We start from the raw sequence: 21,631 nt of genomic DNA, 5'->3' as shown, positions 1-21,631 counted from the left end.
GACCTGCTCGGGGTGGTCTGTGATTGGTCAACCTGCTCGGGGTGGTCTGTGATTGGTGTGGGAGCTGTAATGGTGGTGGTTCCATGTTGGTGGCGTGCGGTGTGAGACACTCACCTGTAGATGAAGATGGCGATGGTGAGCGTCATGGTGAAGATGAAGACGACCACGATGAAAACCATCTGATGGATGGTGACGGTCTCTGTCAGAGGGAGAGAAACCGTTCAGACACACATTCATTCAACTCTGGTGAGTAAAGGGTTAAACCGGATTCAACAAAGTTTCACAAACACAAACTGAGTGACAGAGCAGCAGCTGAGCAGCAACTGAGCAGCAGATGAGCAGCAGCTCACAGAGCAGCTCACAGAGCAGCTCACAGAGCAGCTCACAGAGCAGCTCACAGAGCAGCTCACAGAGCAGCTCACAGAGCAGCTCACAGAGCAGCTCACAGAGCAGCTCACAGCTGAACTGGAGACAAACTAAAGACACAATGTGTGGGACATAGACTGTGAACTGACTGGCCAGGCAGACGGGGTTGTCATTCTTGAAGCCACAGACAGGGACATCAGGGGGATGGACTCCGCCAGGCCACTGCAGCGAGACTCCAGGTCTGGCCGTCAGCTGCTCCTCGGAGCTGTTGTACACCAGAACGATCTGGAACCAAATACAGTCACAGCATGATGAACTAAAAGGAACGTGTCCCTCATGTTCACGTTTGCGGCAGACACTTCGCTCATGTTTGTCTCTGTCTTCATAAGCCAGACATCAGACACCTGCAGCGTCAGCAAACACATGGGGACATCTGGGCGACAGCTGATATAGAAGAGACATTTTCTTGGAGCAGGACTGTTTTAAAATGATTTTAACTCTGTGTGCAGAGCAGAATGTGGGCAGGGTCGCTCTACGACCTCTACGACCTCTGTGACCTCTATGACCTCTGTGACCTCTACGACCTCTGTGATGTCAACAACCTCTCTGACCTCTACGACCTCCACTAGCTCTGTGACATCTACAGACACCAAAAAATTAGTACATGCATTTGTCACCTCTAGGCTGGATTACTGTAACCGTGCGTACCCACCAAACGCGATAAAAATTATTTCATCGCGCCTCAAATGAAATCGCGTCGCGCCGGACGCTCCAGTTTTGACGCTGCATTAAAACCCCAAAATGGGACTCGACGTGCGACGAAATCGCGCCGCGCGTTGAGCCCGCCCAAACAACAACATTTCTTCCGCCATTTCATTCTCTCGTTGACGATCGCTGCACCGCACCTGCTCTGGAGAAGTTCCCAGCGTCGTCTGCGGGCTAGGCGCCGACGTCGGTTCTGGGTGCATGCTACCCTACGGAGGCGGCATGAGCTCGGCGGCGTGAGCTCGGCGAGTTCCACCGTCTCCTGCAACAAGGGACAGGAACTGTCGTACAGCTCTGGGTGAGCGGTGACGGCGACGATAAGCTGCTCCTCCATTGTTTCTGGCGGTTTGATTAGATTTTGCGAGGGAACACCAGGACGTCCATACGTCAGCACGTCGATGACGATCTCAACGCTGATAGGCTGTCACGGCGCGTCTTCATGCGACGACGCCGCAAAAGTTCAATTATTTCAACTCGAGCGTTGGACGCGTTCGACGCGAAATTCGCGTCCAACGCGTCCAACGCGCTGCGTAATCGCGTCCATCGCGTCGCCCGGCAAAATGAGGCGTCAAATCGCGTCTTTGCATTGACTTTGTATGTAATCTTGAGGCGCGATCATTTTTAATCGCGTTTGGTGGGTACGCACCGTAACTCCCAATTATTTGGTTGCCCCAAAAAATCTCTTAGGTCTCTCCAGCTGGTGCAGAACGCTGCTGCTCGTGTTCTAACAGGAACCAAGAAAAGGGACCATATCTCTCCTGTTTTAGCCTCTCTGCACTGGCTCCCTGTGAAATCCAGGATTGAGTTTGAAATCCTCCTCCTTACTTACAAAGCTCTAAATGTTCAGGCTCCATCCTATCTGTCACAGCTCATAGTTCCCTGTCGACCCTCAAGATCACTGTGCTCTGAAAACGCAGGGTTACTTGTGGTTCCCAAAGTCTCCAAAAGTAGGATGGGAACCAGAGCCTTCAGCTACCACGCTCCTCTCCTATGGAACCATCTTCCAGGTTCGGTCAGAGAGGCAGACAGACACCGTCTCCACTTTTAAGGGTAGACTTAAGACCTTCCTCTTTGATAAATATTATAATCAGGGCTGGCTCAGGTTACCTGGACCTGCCCCTAGTTAGGCTGACATAGGTTTAGGCTGCCTTCATCAGTGACGCTGCTCATGATTTGTCAGACTATGGCAACTGGACTTGCAGAGACCTCAGAGAACACGTCCAGAGTTGCTGCTGCTGAAGGGTAGTTCGATTCAAGACTTTAAGACTTTTTTAATGACTAATTTTAAAATAACCAACCTGAACTGAATTGAGGTCAGTTGTTGACCATCAGAAGCAGTTTTTTATTGGAACATAAAAAAGGTGATTTCTGTCCTGACTCCCATCCAGTCGAGTTTGAAAAACTTTTTGCATATAATACAGAGCCTTGCACAAATCGCCCTCTACTCAATCTGCTCCTCTCAGTTCGTCCCAGGAGCTGCGACAGCTGACCTGCAGATGTATTCTCTGCTCGGATTCTCTACTCGGAGCAATACAATTCATCAAATCAAATTCAAAAATCTTTGCTTTTTTTGTTTTTTGAAAGATGAAGATGTTTTGGTACCATTTTTAGATGAATTAATTCAAGGCCTATAGAGATTTTTAAGGATGCACAAGAACCTTGATATTAATGAAAATATTCATTCTTTAAATGAAGCGCTCACCTGGAAGGTGCTGATGTTGGTGTCCATCATGTCCCATAGAGCAAAGTCCGTCTCTCTGTCTCCGTTCTCGTCCAGATGGACGAGTCCTGTAACACCTGAGGAACAGCAAAAAGTTTCAACATCAGGTGAGAAACAAACAGCAAACTGTCATCTCAACAGGATTTTCACATTTTACAGAAAACGGATACACAACACAACACATCTCCAGCAGCCAAGAAGCAGGCGAGCAGCAGCTGAGCAGCCGAACAGCCGAGCAGCCGACAAGAAGCTGATGAGCAGCAGATGAGCAGCAGCTGAGCAGCCGAACAGCCGAGCAGCCGACGAGAAACTGATGAGCAGCAGATGAGCAGCAGCTGAGTAGCCGATGAGAAGCAGACGAGCAGCAGCTGAGCAGCTCACAGAGCTAAAATCTGTATCTGTGGAGTCTGCAGAGAGCAATAAAGCAGCTTCATGTTGCCGCTGGAAATCTGTCTGCCTTGAAAGCAGTGAAGATGTTCTCCAGATAACAAATGGTTAAACTGAGAGGGAGTTTTTTGGTGTGTTCCCTGTAGCAGTGCGGCATCGTGTTCCCTGTAGCGATGTGGCATGATGTTTTCCTGTAGTGCTTCATAATAACTCCGAACTGAAATGTATCCAGGCTTTGCCGAAATGGACGAATCGTGTGCTTTGTTTGAATGCTTTCACTTTTCATTGAACTTCATTCTTCTGACAACTTCTGTTACTTTTGAAATTAGGAATTTTGCATGAAAAAAACATGAAAAATGTATCAAACATGTTTTATTATGAGGACTGTTTTATTATTACAGCCTTAAGTCTAACTGAGAGTCGATTAGACGATTAATCAGTTAATCAATGTTTACCAATCAGCAGAACATTAGTGTGAAAGGATTCTGATGGTGGAAATCATTATTCCTGTAAAAATATTTCATGATTTCATGTTTCTACATTTTTCTGATTAAACTTGCACAGAACTCACTGACGGACCATTTCCTTTTTGTAACAGTATTTTTACTGCGTGCTGTCAGCACTTTTACTGCAGTGAAGGATCTGAATATTTACATATCCTGATTTTAAATGAGATGAAAACAAGTTTTGACAGTTTCACAGCCTGTCAGCTAGTTTTGTTCTGATGTCATGAGGGGGCGGGGTTAGAGGTCAGATAATGAGGCGGCGGTCAGCGTCTGCCGCACGATGACATTTTACTGACGGCCATTTTAGACGAGAGGCACCCTGCTGCTGAAATGTCACCAGCTCACAGAGGTTATTATAGTCATAAATACACACCCTGACACGCACACACACACACACACACACACACACACACACTCACTTAGTGATTCTGAGCCTGTCATTTACATTCATTAAGTTTGATTGCTGGAAGGCTGCCTCCTCCTCCTCCTCCTCCTCCTGTTTACGCTGTTTGTTCTGCCTCTTTTTGCACCTCTGATCTGATGATGGACTGCGTTTCCTCGTCTCAGGCTTTGCTTTGTGTGCAGTGACAGTAACGTGTAATCTAATCGGAGACGTTGGAGGCTGTGATGTCATCTCAGAGCGCACCAACGTCACATCACTTCCTCCCCAACAGTTGACACTACAGTGCAAACAAAGGTTGTTTTTCGGACACGAAGCGTGCGCAGCCGTGAAGCTGATGAACACAGATCAGCTGTAATATTCCCGATCCATCAGACCGGTGAGAAGTGGCTGTCCATTAGTTAATGGAGCGGAAACAGCGCACGGAGCGAGCTGTAATCTGATCTGCCTCTCAGTCTTGTTCATGGCCGGCCTCCTTCCTCTCGTGTCCTATTTGTCATGGATATTATCTCCAATGAAATCTTATTACTCTGCCGTGCTCTCCTTTTCCTTTTCTTTCATTCTGCCTCCTCACACATCATCATCCTCTGCTGCCGTCCGTGGCCTCACTGAGGGTTAATATTCACGGCTGAGGATCAGCTCCTGTGCGGAGGCAGCACTCATTAGAAAAAGTACATGCACTCATGAAAAGCGAAATGTCATCATGGTGGTTCGGACTTGAAAGAAGAAAAAAGAAATCCATCTATCTTTACGTTTTAAAGTCTTTATGTTTATTTTTGCTGTAGTGACTCAGGTCCAACATTGCTAATTTTAAATAAATCCGATTTTGATTTTCAGGAGAAATATTCAACTTTGAACAGCCTGAGAATGTCTGTAATTACAAGGCTGAAGATTTTCATTCATAAAAAATCACTTTAAAGGAATAGTTTGGATATTTTTAAGCGTGGTTGTGTGAGATATGTATCCAGAGACCGCTGCCGCCATCAGTTACTGATATTTATATTAGTGAGTTTGGTGAATCCAAATTAACCCTTTAAAACACCAAACTCACAACAACACAAACTATCTAACTGATGAGGGCAGCAGGAGGCGCCACACCCAGAGCACTAATTTCTCTTGTTTCAGAGGAGATGCTCGGCAGGCATGTTCAGATGCCATGTTGTTGTGCACGAATTCCCGAAAACCTGCTCAACCCGACAACCTGCTCAACCCGACAACCTGCACAACCCGACAACCTGCACAACCAGACAACCTGCTCAACCTGTCCACCTTCACAACCCGACAACCTGCTCAACCTGTCCACCTGCACAACCTGTCCACCTGCACAACCAGACAACCTGCTCAACCTGTCCACCTGCACAACCTGTCCACCTGCACAACCAGACAACCTGCTCAACCTGTCCACCTGCACAACCTGTCCACCTGCACAACCCGACAACCTGCTCAACCTGTCCACCTGCACAACCTGTCCACCTGCACAACCCGACAACCTGCTCAACCTGTCCACCTGCACAACCTGTCCACCTGCACAACCCGACAACCTGCTCAACCTGTCCACCTGCACAACCAGACAACCTGCTCAACCCGACAACCTGCACAACCTGTCCACCTTCACAACCCGACAACCTGCTCAACCTGTCCACCTGCACAACCCGACAACCTGCACAACCTGTCCACCTGCACAACCAGACAACCTGCTCAACCCGACAACCTGCACAACCTGTCCACCTACATGTGTTAAACAGACTTTAATTAGAGCTGGTGCAGGTCTGTTTTTAGGGGCCACTTTTGGTCCTGAAAGCTGGAAGATGTTGCCTAGTAACCGGACCAGCTGACAGCAGGTTCATCCTGCCTGTAAATGAAAGATTCGAGAAGGCTGACAGATGTGATGTGACATGTTGCCAACACTGACAAGTGATGATTCAGACAACACGTCTCAGAAATGTGCGTCTTTACAACACAGGCCCGGACGGAGGATGTTTTTTTTCACAGTGTGATTTGTGTCTTTAATCTGCAGTAAATTATCACTGAGAATATTAATACATTGCACACTACCTCATCTTAGACAAAAAAAACGTGCCTCCTGCGGCAGCTTTCGCCTTCATTTGTCTCATGTTTTCTCTTTAGAAAAAAATGAAAAGCAGATAAACAAAGCCGTCTTAATGTTGCTGTCAGCGTTCACACGTCCATCACAATGCCAGTAAAGTTTGTACATCATGAGTTAAGTTTTTCAGTCGCAGGTGATTCTGGATGACGTTTCTGTCTTCTGGAGGCTGTTCTGGGCTGAGTGGTAAAGCTACAGCGAAGATCCTGGTATCATCTGAAACAAGAAGATCTGAGGAGTCCAGCGGTACCAATCATGTTATGCCAGCTCTGCAGGAAGGGAACACTCCAAAGACAGCATGGTCATTTCACAGGGTCACTTGACCTCTGACCTCCAGATATCTGAATGAATATGGGTTCTGTGGGTCTTCATGAGTCTCCCCTTTACAAACACGGACTCTTCATGATGGTTCCATGCAGTTTTGGGCAAAAACCCTGCAGTCTTTTGCATGCAGTATAAAGATGTAATTTTGGCCTGTTGTATTTAAATATTTCGGGACCTTGGGGTCTCGAAATAGCTCCAAACTCCGAGCTTAGCTCACAGCTGCAGCTGGTCAGGTGGAGTGTTGTGACCTGATGCATGTCTGACCATCAAAGGGATCAACAGTTTCAGACGTACAGGAGCCGCATCAACCAGAGAAAGACGCCAAACTGGAGATCCTGAAAAGCGTTTATGCTTTATTTGATCCTAATCAAGACAATCTGAACTGCTTTACCTCATTAATATGCAAAACTGTTTGAAATGAAAAATAATAGAATTGTAAACTGGTGATAAAAATTGTGAGTAATTTCAATTTAAAAAAAAAAATCATTTCAGAGCCCCACTTCTTAATCATCCAAATTTGCTTCAGCCCAGCTGTGCCAAAAAAAATGAAGAAAAGCTCGAAGAGGAAGAAGAAGAGGAACTGGTACCGCAGTGAAACGAATGTACTGCTGAAGGAACTTAAACAAAATGTGATTTTCCAGAGCATTAGAACTGGAAAATCAAAACCCAGCGATGACAAACATTTGGCGTGTCAGCAGCAGCAGTGAATGTTCTCAGATGATTTACTTCAGTATAAGTACTAATACCACACTGTAAAAATACTAGTAAAAATCCTTCATTAAAGATTTTATGAAAAGTATGTAAGGACAACCAGCAAAAAGTATTCAAGTATTACAAGTAACATTTTTTAAAGTTAAATAATTAAAATAATTAAAAGCAAAAGCAGCACGTTGACAAATGTGAGAATTTTTTTTTTCCCAGAACAAAAAGATTGGCATTGATCGCTGCCAATTAATCTTTTAATCTATGGACTAATGGTACCTTTTCTATTTCTGCAAACATGGAGGTTGAATGATAATATCTGTCCCATGATGCAAGTCTGCAGATCAGTGCTTTGGGCTCCTGTTTGGGTATTTTGTTTTCTCTGGGCCTCTTTTCCGGTCAAGAATTACGGCTGCTGCGTTGCCAATTAATAATGAAAGATTTCACAGCATTTTGGGTGCAGAAGGCTAATGTTGCTACACAGTCAGGAGACCAAACTCAGATCCAACAGCAGAGAAAAACCGTCACATACAATGAGACAGTGATGTCACGTGACGGCGATGGTTTGATAAAGAAATATAAAATAGCTGGAGGCACCTTTTCATTGAAGCAACCTTTCCAAAAACTGCCTGAAACGGTCTCACATGTCTGAATGTGATTATCAGCTGGAGCAGAGCTCTTATCAGACTGCCTCCCTCTCAGGCGCTGCAGAGACTCGACGGGCTGCAGAGACGCTAACAGATGCCAAGTGAAGGCCAAGCATTGAAGGATGTCCACAGAGGACAAAAGAGACAAAAGAGAGGCAGCAGACGGGCAGATATAGCAGCGCAGAGGGCAGCAGAGGAGAAACAAGGATAGGAGCTGCAGCTGAACAGTAATTTAACACCTCTACACACAGGAGCCACTGCTCTGCTGCTAATTATTATCATTAATACAAATAATAATACTTATTATTTATAGAACACTTTTCAAGGTAGCAAAGATGCTAGAGAAGTAAAAAAGGGGGGGGGGGGGAAAGCAGCTTCTGTCAGTGAGTTTGTGTTGTTGTGTGACTTTAATGAATCTAAATGAACTCTTGAACACAAACAGACTGATGGAGGCAGCAGCAGACTGCATCTCCTCTCTTCACACGTTAATCAACACATTTTCCACTTTGGAAATGAGCTCAGCTCGTCAGCTCCGGGCTGATTTCTTCATCTGGTCATCTGTTGCAGATGCACGACTTAAGTGTTCACATCACACACAAGAGGTTTCCCTCACACGTTTATCTGTGGCCGGTCGACACAGTGTCAACATCTACCGCCAAGTATGGCTCGGATGTTTGTGGAGCTGGAGCAGTCATCAGGAGTGGCAGGAATATATTTACTGTTGTGTTACTCAGAGCAAAACTGTGCAGAGGAACCGCCGAGCATCAGATGCAGTCAGACTCAACCGTTCATAGACCGGGTCCAACAGTTCTGTCGCTCGCCTCGTCCATCGATATCATCAGATCAACGGTTTATCAACGCTGCACCAATCATTTCACTAAACAGAGAGGGAGTGTTTGTTTTCTTGGACCCACGGTCATGGTGAGCGACGACCTGAGGTCATGGTGAGCGACGACCTGAGGTCATGGTGAGCGACGACCCACGGTCACAGAGAGCAGCAACAGCAGAGACTCAGAGTGTGAAGAGGACAGTTTGTGTGTTTTTAGTGTGCAGTTTGTGTGTTTTTAGTGTGCAGTTTGTGTGTTTTTAGTGTGCAGTTTGTGTGTTTCTGTGCGTATTTGTGTGTTTTTATGTGAGCAGTTTAGTTTCATTGGTGAACTGTGGATTTTAGGCTGAACTCAAACAGAAATGGCCAAACACCAGTGAAACTCAAATCATGGCTCGCGGGCCAAATCTGGCACCTGACAGGGTCCCTGTTGGCCCCCCAAACATTTCAGAATGACAGTAGAAATAAAGTGACTGACTGTGAATAGTTTTTATTCTTTTAGTCTCCATAAGGTGTCAGAGACATAAAACAGCATCAAAATAGAGCTTGTTGATCAAAAAAAGAGCCAGAGGAGGATCCCCCACACCCCCGATAGAGGTCACTGCTGAGACACTGATGTCCTAAAATCACAGAAATGTCCTAAAACCCTAGAGCATCAGAACATTTGTCAAATTATCACAGTCTTCCAAAATAAATGGGTCATGCACGCATAGACGTCTAAACACAGATGACGTCTTCATTCTGTTGCCGTCCAACGTATATTTACTTCATAATGAAACTAAGCTCAAACAAAAAAACCTTGTCTGCTTCCACCTCAGCTCCACATGTTTCAGGAAGACTACATGACCAACTCCATGGTCCTTTTTTAATCTTTGCTGAAGCCGAGCGGGAATCCTCTCCCCTTTGCTCTGAACGTTCAAGGCTCCGCCTCGCCGTTACTCCGCCTTGCCATTCTGTATAAAAAGGTGTGATCGCAGACTCGGGGGACAGAGTTGTCTCATCTTAAAGTCGACAGTGGAGGCAGTAAGATCACACGTTCAACGTCTGTTTAAGAGGAAGAGTTGGAAGGGGGAGATAAGTGTTATGGTGGGACAGCGTGCTCGGTGTGCGACCCCCCGTGGAAGATTTAAAAAGCAGCTGTTAACGGTTAGCAGCTAACTCAAAGAAGAAGACCAGCGGCCATAAATGTCCACAGACAGTGAAAGCAGTGAGGTCCAGGAGCTCCTGAGCAGAGGACGACCTCAGCCTGCTGACACGTATGTTACACGCCACACTAAAGGCCTCACTGTCGTGTTAAACTTCACGGCTCTTTAGTTTCTGGATGGCTTTCATACTGTCTAAATGTCACACTGGAGTGGCGTTACACCTGCTCTGTTCGATTCTATGTTCAAAGCAAAGGTGCCGTGACTGACTTCCCAGCAGCCCTATTGCAGGGTCTTTGTATGAAAACGATTACTTTCGGCCCTGCACAAAACAAAAAGGAGTTTAAAGCTGCTGTGGACAACAAACACTGTGAGAATCAACCACATTTATCAGCTTTACTCTGTCATCACCGCGTCTGTGCCGACAGAATCACGGAGGTGGCAGCAGACTGACATTATCCTGTACAGCCCTGCGAATGTGGACGTCACAGCTTCTCCGTCGCCGAGGTTTTATTTCCTATTTCATATCTGAGCAGAACATACTGTTCATTCCTCAAAGGTTGCACAGAAAACTGGCATCAGCAGCGAGCGCAGCGTCACAGATACGAGCTTTAAGATAAGCTCTCTACAGTGGGAAACCCAACACAATGAGAGCAACAGAAGTACCAGGAAACCAGTTAAAGTCTGACATCAACTCAGAGCTGAGAATTCATCATCAGACTTTTCTCTAGTTTGTTAAGTTGCACTGAAGAATTGTTACTAATAATGTGTTTTTTGGTTTTATCCAAATTTAAATGCACACATGAATCAATGTCTCACTCTTCCCACATCTCTTTCTACAACTGCCCACGAGTCAGGTCAAGTCAATTTCATTTATAAAGCCCCTTGTCACAAAACACGGTTTTTCCTCAGAGGGCTTCAGAGCATACGACATCCAAAGAAATTTATGGGTCAACAGAGTCCAAAATGTGGATTTTCTTCATCTGAGCAGCACTTTTGACACAGTCAGAGCATTATTATTACAGAACGTGGGTTAAATTCACTGTGCGATTCCTTCAGTGGTTCTCTTCATCTTCTCGACATGAACACTCACAGATCATCTGTGTGGGGCGCCACAGGGCTCTGTTTCAGGGCCAACTTTGTTTTCTCTTCTCTCTTTGGGCCTCGTTATCAAACAGCACAATCTTAAATTTCATTGTCACGTAGATGAAACTTAGTTGTGTCCTGTAAACCTTCTGAATCAGTCGAGTGTTGGCTGCTCGCGGTTCTTGGGCTTAACATGTTTCTTCTGAACCTCCTGAATGACTGAAGAAATTGTGACCAGGAGACGTTTCAGCTGGTTGTAATCTGCAGTCCTCACAGCCAGACGCCAATAAATCATCCTTAATTCTGACACTATGTTCCTTTATATGTAAACACATTTTAAATAGTTACTGTTGGATGACCTCAGCCCAATGATTAGGATGTATTAAATGCTTTTAGATAAATTCTGACAAATGTAAATATAAATTTTAAAATGTGAAGAGTTATCAGCTGTCCACAAACTTCTTTTGTCATGTGGTTGTCAGTCAAAGTGTCTGAGTATGTGCTGCAGTCCCTCTGTTATCTTGGGCTGGAAACATTTGGTCGGCTGCGCAGTTGGTTGGTTGATAAGCTCTTCTCTGAAAAATTTTTCTTTGGTTGGACAGTCGCTGGTGTTACTTTCATAAGACCACGTGTCCACGTGCGTTCAAGTATTTCTGCTGCTGCGCTTGTCCTCTGTGATTAGATTTTTCAATTCTCATGAAAAAAAGAAGATACTCAGTGAGGAATTTATTACTATGGATTTATTTTATAGTCTCCAAAAAAACTCCACTGGATTACAAAGCTTCTGGAAGAGATACGACCAACCAGCTGTTTGCTGCCATGTCGATGCTGCATCACAGACTGAACCTTTAAACAGATGATTCACGGTGATAACAGTGGCCTTTGTTTCAGAGGAGAGCAGCTCACACAGACCACATCACCTTCTGTCCTCACAAAAAATAACCTCAGCAACATCCCATAATCAGTCTGACCTTAATGTCAGTAGCCAGCTGATTTAAGCGAGCGAGCGGCACAGCTCTCGGGGCGAGGATTCATTTTACTTCAGTCACTTTACATCTTAGCGTAAATGAAACTAAACTTTCGCTCTGACTGAGCTGATCACAGATGAGCACTCTCCCTGTGAAACTGTCCAAAACAGGAATACATCGAGCTGCTGCTGCTGCTTCACAACCAACAATGTCCCAGCAACTATTTAACCACTGACAGCTGATGGGAAACATCACTAATTTGCAACATTTCTGCGTGTTGAACTGTTTTCCTTCAAGTGAGTCAGCGTGAATTTACCTTCTAACAGTACGAAGCAGCAAACATGCAAAATATTCACTGGAACCACAACACACCACCTCGAGTTCAGAAATCATTCTTCAACAAACCACCTGATCACTTCATATTCAGGGAATCAGAAAGTCTGCTCGCTGTGAGGAGCCGTCAGCTCTGTGACTTTAAAACAACGCATCGACAGTGTCGCCTCCGAGGTCACACCGCTTCATCTCACGTGACCCTCTCAGAGTGGATTTGGTGTCAAGAGTACACAATGAAGGGCCTGAAAATACAAATGAATAGCGAAAATCTGACTAACAAGTCAGTTGCTACTTTGACTTGCGTGATTTTCTTTTGATGAAGTAAATATTTCATGAGCACTGTTGGAGGGAACCTGAGAACAGACGAAATGAACGGACGAAATGAATGGACGAAATGGAAACTGTTTTGTCTTTTGAACATTGTGATGATTCAGATATTATTGCAAATTCCTGATGTTAACCTCCTGTTAGACTTTATCTTACTATTAAAATGATATTTGAATCAAGTATGTCTCAGCCATGTGCATCACTTTTTATTATCCCCTGGAAACAGTTTCCATCATGTTGTGAGCTTCTTGCAGCACTTTTGTAAATGCGGTAAAGATGTTTGTGCTATCTGCATTTTTCTCAATGCGAGGTGCGTGAAGCTCTCAGGGCCACCATTCAAACTTAAAAAAAAGGTTTTAAAATGAAATTAGATCTTAAGCTGTCAACACTCTCCAGAAGAGGAGACGCAGAATTTCTCCTTCTGTGATGACATTTGCACAGAGACAATGAAATCCAGAAAAAGGTTCAAAGGCACCGACCGTGGAAGGTTCGATTCCACATCTTCCTGGTGACAACTCTGCCCGGAGGCCGGTCGGCGGACATGGACAGTGTCTCGTTCAGAGCATGAGCGTAGAGCATCAGACCGTCGTAAAATCCTCCGGCTATGATGTTCATCTGGAGGAGGAGAGAAAAGGAGCTCTGAGAAACAAACCAAAACCTCCTTTCTGCTGCGGCTTTTCCTAATGTTCCTCTCTGTGGAAAAATTTACTTCAGAGAATTTACTCTGTTATTTGACATATAACTTTCTAACTTTTCATTATTTTAAATGTCCTTCAGCTCAAATGTGTTCATCATATTTTAAAACTAGAAGTGCTTGATAAACACACACACACACACACACACACACACGCACGCACACACACACACACACACACACACACACACACACACACACACACACACACACACACTGGCTGATAAATTGGTATCCTAAAATCCCTCTGAGCAGATTACAGCATTGAGGGAAGTTGCAGGTATACAGACCTCAGTTTCAGATCAGAAACCCATTAACCAACTAATCAATAAAATACAATATTAGTTATTCACAATATAATAAAGGAAATCTAGAAATACCACCTTGATGTTGTTTGTCTCTGAGCAGTTTCTCTGACAGTGAAAACATGTTGGACTCACAGCAGATCTGAAGTCAGTTTACAGATTAATGTCTACACTTCAGTTTCTGACCAAACGTCTTCTGTCCTGAGACGTGACATCATCATAACGTCACAGCGTGACCTTTGACCTCCTGGACAGAAAATGAACTTCGTCATTTATCCTGTTGGACAGTTGTGTGAAATTTTGTCATAATTAGCAAATTAATTCTTGAATTTTGGACATAAACCTGTTTTGACCACCAGAGTTTAAGTTCAGTCCGGACTGCTTTGGTCAGAGAAAATCTTATTTTATATTGTAAAATGATATTTTTGCAGTATGGCTCTGGTCTGGGACCTCTTTGCCTCGTCCTTGATCCCCCAGAAGCCCACTGCGAGGCCCCCCACTGGCTCAGCAGGTCAGCAGGTCGGCTCTGGCTAAACTCAAGTGTTTACAGCGAGTCCGTCTCAGTCTCTCAGGAGTCCTCATGGTCAAGTCATCCGATAAGCAGGAGTGAGGCGGAGAAGAACCACAGGGCAGCAAATGTCCGGATCATGAAAAATAAAACTAAATCTCAAAATCAAGGTTGGTTTTTTTTTTCCTATTGTTGATCTGAGCATAAAATCCAAAGTATGAAAACTGTGGCATCTGATATATAAACGAACGATTCTGGATTTCAAATTGGAAATCAAAAGAAGGAACGATATGCAGTTTTTGTTCGTTCATCGTCTGAACATCTGGCCTCAGTGTGTTGATTCAAGCCTGAAACATCCAAACTGTTGGTGACGTATGAGACATTTCACACAAACATGGCAGCGCTCTGACGGCCTGTGGAAACTCAAAATGTCTTCAAAATGTGTAAGAATCCAAAAACTAACTCAAGAACCTGTCAAGGACCTGTCGTCTTAAACACCAAAGATTTACATCTCTCAGCGTACATCACCCTTTTTACATTGGATATCTCTGTCCTCTGTGTTTCCGTTTCTTTCAGTCACAACGTGAAGCGAACAACTGGGCACGTGTCTCATCACCGCTGAGGACATGGTGTCCTCATCATGAGAACATGGTGTCCTTGTCATGAGGACATAGTATTAATGTCATGGGGACATGGTATTATTGTCCTAAGAACATGGTGTCTTCGTCAGGTCCTCGACATGGTGTTATCCTCACGAGGACATGGTGCTATCGCCATGAGGACATGGTGTCCTGATCATGAGGACATGGTGTCCTCGTCATGACATGGTGTCCTTGTCATGAGGACATGGTTTTCTCGTCATAAGGACATGGTGTTATCTTCATGAGGACATAGTGTTCTCATCGTGAGGACATGATGTTATTGTCATTACGACATAGTGTCCTCATCATGAGGACATGGTATTGGTGTCACAAGGACATATCCTGTCTCAAGCAGACGCCGAAAAATGAGTCCACTCCTTTGTTACTTCTGGGCGGGATTACTGTAACTCCCTATTATCCGGTTGCCCAAACAAGTCTCTCGAAGCGGTGCAGAACACTGCTGCACAGGTACTTACAGTAACCAAGAAAAGGATCCTATTTCTCCTGTTTTAGCTTCTTTGACACTGGCTCCCTGTGAAATCCAGGATTGGGCTTGCCTTGGACCAGCCCCTAGTTAGGCTGACATAGGTTTAGTCTGTCGGAGGACTTTCTATGATACACTGAGCTCCTTTTTGCCTGTCTTTCTCCATCCATCTGCAAACGCTCATGTCTTTTTACGGCGTTACACTAACTCGGCGTCTTCCCTTCCCCTCCTTGTTTCGTAGTTTTCCTCGATCTTTGCTGCAATCTTAGCCGTGCCTCGATCTTTGACTGTGCTTGTGCTGTGGTTGCACTGATGCTGCTCCTCTGGCTCAGCCTGGATCACGGCCACGGTAGTGCTGTTGCTGTGATCCTGTCTGTGGCTGCGCCTTGTCATGGGCTTTGGTTGCACTGATGCTGGGAACTTCTACTGCCATTATTATTAGTCATGCCTCTAATATTAATATACACATGTGACTGTTATCAACACCTACAACATTTGCATATAACGTCACATGCTATCATAGAGTGCATTTAGTAATTTTATGTCTATCACTGTTGTTATATGTTATGTTATTATTACCATTATTGCTGTGCATCTCTCCCACTCTCTTCTTCTCTCTCTCTTTCTTTTATGTTAATACTGTAATTTCATTGTTTTTTATGACATCTATTGCAGGTCTGTCTGTCCTAACGTTTCCCCACGTTGTAGGTTTAGGGTTTTTTTTGGGGTGGGGGGGGTGTCCTTAGTCAATGTGAGGGTCTAAGGACAGAGGGATGTCTTATGCTGTAAAGCCCTTGACTTGACTTGAGGACATGGTGTTATCGTTATGAGGACATTATGTTGAGCTTCTCTTCAGGGTTTTACTGTCCTGATTTTACACCATGTTGTCTTTATTTCAGCAGCAGCTGATGTCTGTCACACACACACACAGACACACACACACACACACATACACACATACACACACACACACACACACACACTCAAACACACGTGTCTCACCAGAGAGTCGTTGACGGTGTAGTTGAATATCGTCTTGGCGTCGGTCTTCAGGTTGGTGACGAACTCTCGGTACTCGGGATTCTGTGGCTCTCGGTATGTCAGGATCTTCACGCTCTGAAAACAGGAAGAGGCTGACTAACACAGTGGATCGGTCCCTGAATGTTGTTCTGTCAGATGTAAAAACGGATAATTATAACCAACAAGTAAACAGAAGAGTGGATATGCCGTTTGATCCTGTTCTGTGAATGTTTGGAAACAGGAGACGCTGTTGCTCTGGTATTTAACCTGATTTTACCAAACCGTACGATGTCACCGAGCTGTACGATGTCACTGGCGTGAGCAACACGCCATCAGGCCATCGGCAGTTGTCCAGCTCAAAGCAAGACATCAGATTTGGGTTTAAATCTGGCATCCGATCAAACAGACTAGATTTGGTGTTTCACTGCCGACCTGATGGAGACTCGTGGACTGGGCCGGTTCAGACCGCACCCTGGTTCTGTCTTTGGGGAATCATCATTATAGCTGCATAGTGAGGACAGTATGAAGGAGACACACCAGATTCAGTTTAACAAGAAGATGATTTCAGGATTTTTTAGACACAAAGATTTGTACGTTATCAGGAAAGAAACCCAACATGAAGGGAATGCCGAGAATGATCAAATAGTCGGCAGATGGACGAGCGCTGACGAGTCATTTTAACGGTCGAACAGTCGGTCTGCAGATGGGCGAGCATGGACGAATCATTTTACTGATCGATTTATCCCTGAAAGCCGTGGTACCTGGAAGGCCTCTCTGGCCACGGCGTCATCCTGGTCCCCTCGGGCCCATGGCTGTCCACGTTTGGAGTTCAGACTGTCCCCAAACACGTCGATGTAGAAGAAGACATATTGCTCGTGAGGAAGATCTGCCTGCCGAAACTCAACCATCAACTTCCTGAAGATGTCGGGTGAGCAGCAGACAAACATCACTGTGAGACAGGAGAAACAGTCGGTCAAGGTCAGTTTGATTTTAATAACAGCTGCATTCTAAGGTCAAAGTTCAAAGGTTATTCTACATTAATGCAAACCACAGATATTTTACATTTCTTTGCTTTTTTAATTTATCTTAATTTTTGAATTAGATTTTTTCCAGTTGTACAATATGAAAAGGCCTGTGACAAATGAACATTTCTATAATAGCCGCAGAAGGCTGAGGGTGGCGGACACCAACAGACGATCCGTAAAGCCGGTGACGTTGTGGGAGTGAAGCTGGACTCTTTGACGGACATGTCTGAGAGGAGGATGCTGTCCAAGCTGCATGTCATCGTGGACAATGTGTCCCACCTGCTCCAGGACGGGCTGGTCAGCTACAGGAGTACAGTCAGCACACGGCTGATAACACCAACATGCACCGCAGAGCGCCACAGAGCACCAGAGTAACACAGAGCAACACAGTAACACAGAGCAACACAGAGCGCCGCAGAGCACCAGAGTAACACAGAGCAACACAGAGCGCCGCAGAGCACCAGAGTAACACAGAGCAACACAGAGCGCCGCAGAGCACCAGAGTAACACAGAGCAACACAGAGCGCCGCAGAGCACCAGAGTAACACAGAGCAACACAGAGCTGTGTGTGTCTGTGTGTGTGTGCGTGTGTCTGTGTGTGTCTCTGTGTGTGTGCGTGTGTGTGAGTGTGTGTGTCTGTGTGTGTGTCTCTGTGTGTGTGTGTGTGTGTGTGTGTGTGTGTGTCTGTGTGTGTGTCTGTGTGTGTGTGTGTGTCTGTGTGTGTGTCTGTGTGTGTGTGTGTGTGTGTCTGTGTGTGTGTGTGTGTGTGTCTGTGTGTGTGTGTGTGTCTCTGTGTGTGTGTGCGTGTGTGTGTGCGTGTGTGTGTGTGCGTGTGTGTGCGTGTGTGTGTGTGTGTGTGTGTGGCGGAGCTTCAGGAAGTGTCCGAAGGCTTGATGATGATGACATTCCTCGGACTGGCCTTTCCTGTCCACTGCCTCTATTGTTTCAGGTTTAATAACCTCTGAGCAGGAAGTGAGCGGTGAAACCTCAGAAACCTCGCGGGGCCGAAAACTCTCCGACTGAAACTGAGCTCCGAGTTTTCAGAGCAAACCCGAAACTGAGCCGCTGCTATTTGTTCCCATCAACCTGCACCAAAAATACTCTGTCCTCTCTGCATCCCACCTCTTTACCAAACATCCTCTACACACACACACACACACACACACACACACACACTCTCTCTCTCTGGTTAAGGGTTGAGGAGTTAAAGGCTCAGAGTTCAGTTTACCAAAGTGGCTTCAGCCAAACTGGTGCAGCAGCTGAAGCAGGCGTCACACACAGAAACACCTCCACCAAACACAGCAGAGTGTCCGAGCGCCACGATGAGGACGGTGAAGGTTTCCAGCTCGCTGCAGAGAGAACAACAACCAGAGTCTCTCTGATCAGTTCAGCTTCCTCCAGCTCCCCCCTAAACTCTTCATGGAAAACTCTCCTTCCTGGTGGACGTCATGCCATGTTTACCCGGAGCTGCAGCATCGTGATTTTTTGTATCGTAATCAGCACGGCGCTCCGAGGAGGTGCTTCCCAAACTTCCGGAAAAGACGAACAGTATCGGCTGTCGTTCTGCCACCGTTACGCTGCGAATGCTTACGAGCAGCAGAAACAGGAAGCCGGACCTGCGGGTCCTCTAGTGTCCAGCAGAGGCTCTTCCAAGCTGCACAGCGTTCAAACTTAACAGCAGAAACAAACGTCTTTGCAGCTTTTTGGTCTCGGATTTCAACATTCAGGACATTTTTGAGCCGGATGCTACACATCTATGGGCATGCACATCATCAGGATGGTTTCACCTCCACCTCCATCTGAGTCAGCAAAAACCCAAACTCACACTTTTTATGTAGCTTGGCTGTCTGACAGCATCTGTTTTTGATTTTTACAATCATGCCTCACATGTGGTCATAAAAGAAAAGTTAGCGAGGTGAGCAGAGAGCGAGGAAATGTGTCCCTGACGGACACACTGACCTCATGTCTGACACTTTTTTATGGTCTTATGGATTTTTGAAAAAAAGAAAACACATCAACAGATGGCAGACACATCACCGACCCGAGTCACCGACCCGAGTCACCAACTCGAGTCACCGACCCGAGTCACTGACTCGAGTCACCGGCCCAAGTCACCGGTCAAGCTCTAATTACCAGCAGATGCCTTTCATGTTGAGATACCGTGACTGCTGGGATGAATTACATGTTCAGTGCTGACAGGATGAGCCAGAGGACGGCTGCTGCGTCAGGTGGACTCGGGATCAAAGGTCAGAGCGCAGACCCGAACCTGAAACCAGGACCACAGCTGCCCAGCCCTGACCTCTGACCCCTGCACACTTCCTGCCTCCTGCAGATGAAAGGAGGCCAGTTTCCACCTTCCATTGAACAGTGTGACAGCTGCTTTCGACAGCACGGACACTAAAGTCAATAAAGCCCATTATCACAACACATGGTTTGCCTCAGAGGGCTTCACAGTGTACGGCATCCCTTTTTCTATCAACAGCAGTAGAAACTCAGAAACATGTTGCATTTCATCGAAATGACTGAAAGAAACCTGAAAACGTGAAGCAGGATCTCACCTCTCTGTCTCTCTCTATAATCAACACTTTGATATTCTGTCACTCCCTTCAGGAGGTTCACACCTGCCGACTCTCACCTTCAGGAGGCCTCACCTCCTGCTGACCGAGCCGCCGCCACTGCAGTTTGTCTGAAGACGCCGAGGAGACAAAGGACGATAATTACTCTTTCCTCTGGCCGGTCTCAGCCGATTCACACACGACCTTTACAGAGTTACGCATCAAGTCCTGAAACAGACCTGATGACTGCGGCACATTAAAGAGAGAGCGGTCAGCGCTGCTCAAAACTCCTCAAAGCAACAAAGCCCAACTCTGACATTTGCAGAGTGACCGCAGCAAATGTGAAGTGACATCAGAGTCAATACCAACGGTTCAACCGGAGCAGAAGACTTCTTACACCTTTTTCTGACCGGATTTGGTAAAGGTTTGATTCACTATGTGATTCATCGGTGATGAAAATCTGACAGCTACAGAGCTGCAGAGCTACAGAGATACAGAGCTATAGAGCTACAGAGCTACAGAGCTGCAGAGCTACAGAGTTCCAGAGCTGCAGAGCTACAGAGATACAGAGCTATAGAGCTACAGAGCTACAGAGCTGCAGAGCTACAGAGTTCCAGAGCTGCAGAGTCACAGAGTTGCAAAACTACAGAGCTGTGGAGCTATAGAGCTACAGAGCTACAGAATGCAGAGTTAAAGACTGACAGAGCTGCAGAGCTAGAACACTCCTCCTCCTCCTCCTTTCTTCCACCTCCTCCTCCTCCTCCTCCTCTCCTCCTCCTCCTTTCCTCCTCCTCCTCTCCTCCTCCTCCTTTCCTCCTCCTCCTCTCCTCCTCCTCCTTTCCTCCTCCTCCTCCTTTCCACCTCCTCCTCTCCTCCTCCTCCTCCTCCTCCTCCTCCTCATTTTCACTCTACAGCTCCTCATGAGTTCTCCCTCGATGTACTGTGCGTAGAAAACAGACACAGCTGACACAGGAAGTGAAGGACACAGTACAGTGCTGTTGACCTTTGACCTTCATGTAGATGTCACCTGACGCTCGCCAACCATCCCGAGCCCCCCCCCGTGCGTGAAGTCGCCGTCCTTGCCGCCGCAGGCTGACCTCCAGCCCTCGGTCCTTTGCTGAATGTCAGTCTCTGAGATTTAACAGTGCTCACCTCACTTTTTATTTCTTACTTTGGTAGAAACTGTGTTTGAGCCTCTGCGCCGTCAGACTCTGTAAACGGACCTAATATAGCCAGATTTACGGCGCAGAGTGTTTCCACTGAATTCCAGGTGGTCACTGGAGACTCGGCATGGCAGACGGCGCAGGTGTCGGTTTCTCGGCGCTCCTTTATTTGGTCATGTTATGAAACAATAACGCAACAGCGTGAACTCTGCAGTCACACTGCATTCAGTTTCAGACAGAAGATTTTCTGCAGGTTAATGATGCTTTTCCAGGTTCCAGCAATCAGACGGTCCTGAAGGAAACCTGCGGTCAGAACGGCACTCGGCAGGCAGCGAAGAGGCCGAGCGCACGGAAACAGACGAGCTCTGGATGGCTACACGCTGGACATTCATTAAGTGTACGGTCCATTTGGTTTCTCACCGGGGCCGAGGGGCCGAGGGTCCACGGGGCCGAGGGGCTGAGGGGCCACGGGGCCGAGGGGCTGAGGGGCTGAGGGGCTGAGGGACCAAGGGGCCCGAGAAGGTAATTCGCCAAGGCAAGAGCTGCAGGAGGACACAAATTATCGTCATCTGCTTCACACTCCCTCCTCAGTCCCACAGGGCAAATCCTACAGAGCGACACCATGATGCACCA

At 46.2% G+C, this 21,631-nt stretch overlaps 1 protein-coding gene across 2 annotated transcripts in view; it reads right to left on the bottom strand.

Annotated features, from left to right (window-relative positions):
- Window positions 1–21,631, bottom strand: part of LOC121945845 (atrial natriuretic peptide receptor 1-like) — a 49,074-nt gene that overhangs the window by 9,448 nt on the left and 17,995 nt on the right. For both annotated transcript variants that reach the window (XM_088084829.1, XM_042490195.2), the window contains exons 3-8: window positions 17,017–17,204; window positions 16,238–16,351; window positions 13,083–13,218; window positions 2,834–2,928; window positions 516–651; window positions 115–199 (exon numbers count right to left, since the gene is read on the bottom strand). In XM_088084829.1, coding sequence (XP_087940955.1) covers window positions 115–199; window positions 516–651; window positions 2,834–2,928; window positions 13,083–13,218; window positions 16,238–16,351; window positions 17,017–17,204 — 754 coding nt within the window. The remainder of the gene's footprint in view (window positions 1–114; window positions 200–515; window positions 652–2,833; window positions 2,929–13,082; window positions 13,219–16,237; window positions 16,352–17,016; window positions 17,205–21,631) is intronic.

The sequence above is a fragment of the Plectropomus leopardus genome, chromosome 11 (assembly GCF_026936395.1).
Source record: "Plectropomus leopardus strain MGB_pleo_1.0 chromosome 11, ASM2693639v1, whole genome shotgun sequence".
Lineage (NCBI taxonomy): Eukaryota > Metazoa > Chordata > Actinopteri > Perciformes > Serranidae > Plectropomus > Plectropomus leopardus.
The sequence above is the reverse complement of the archived record's forward strand: the minus strand, read 5'-3'. Positions and strand labels throughout refer to the sequence as shown.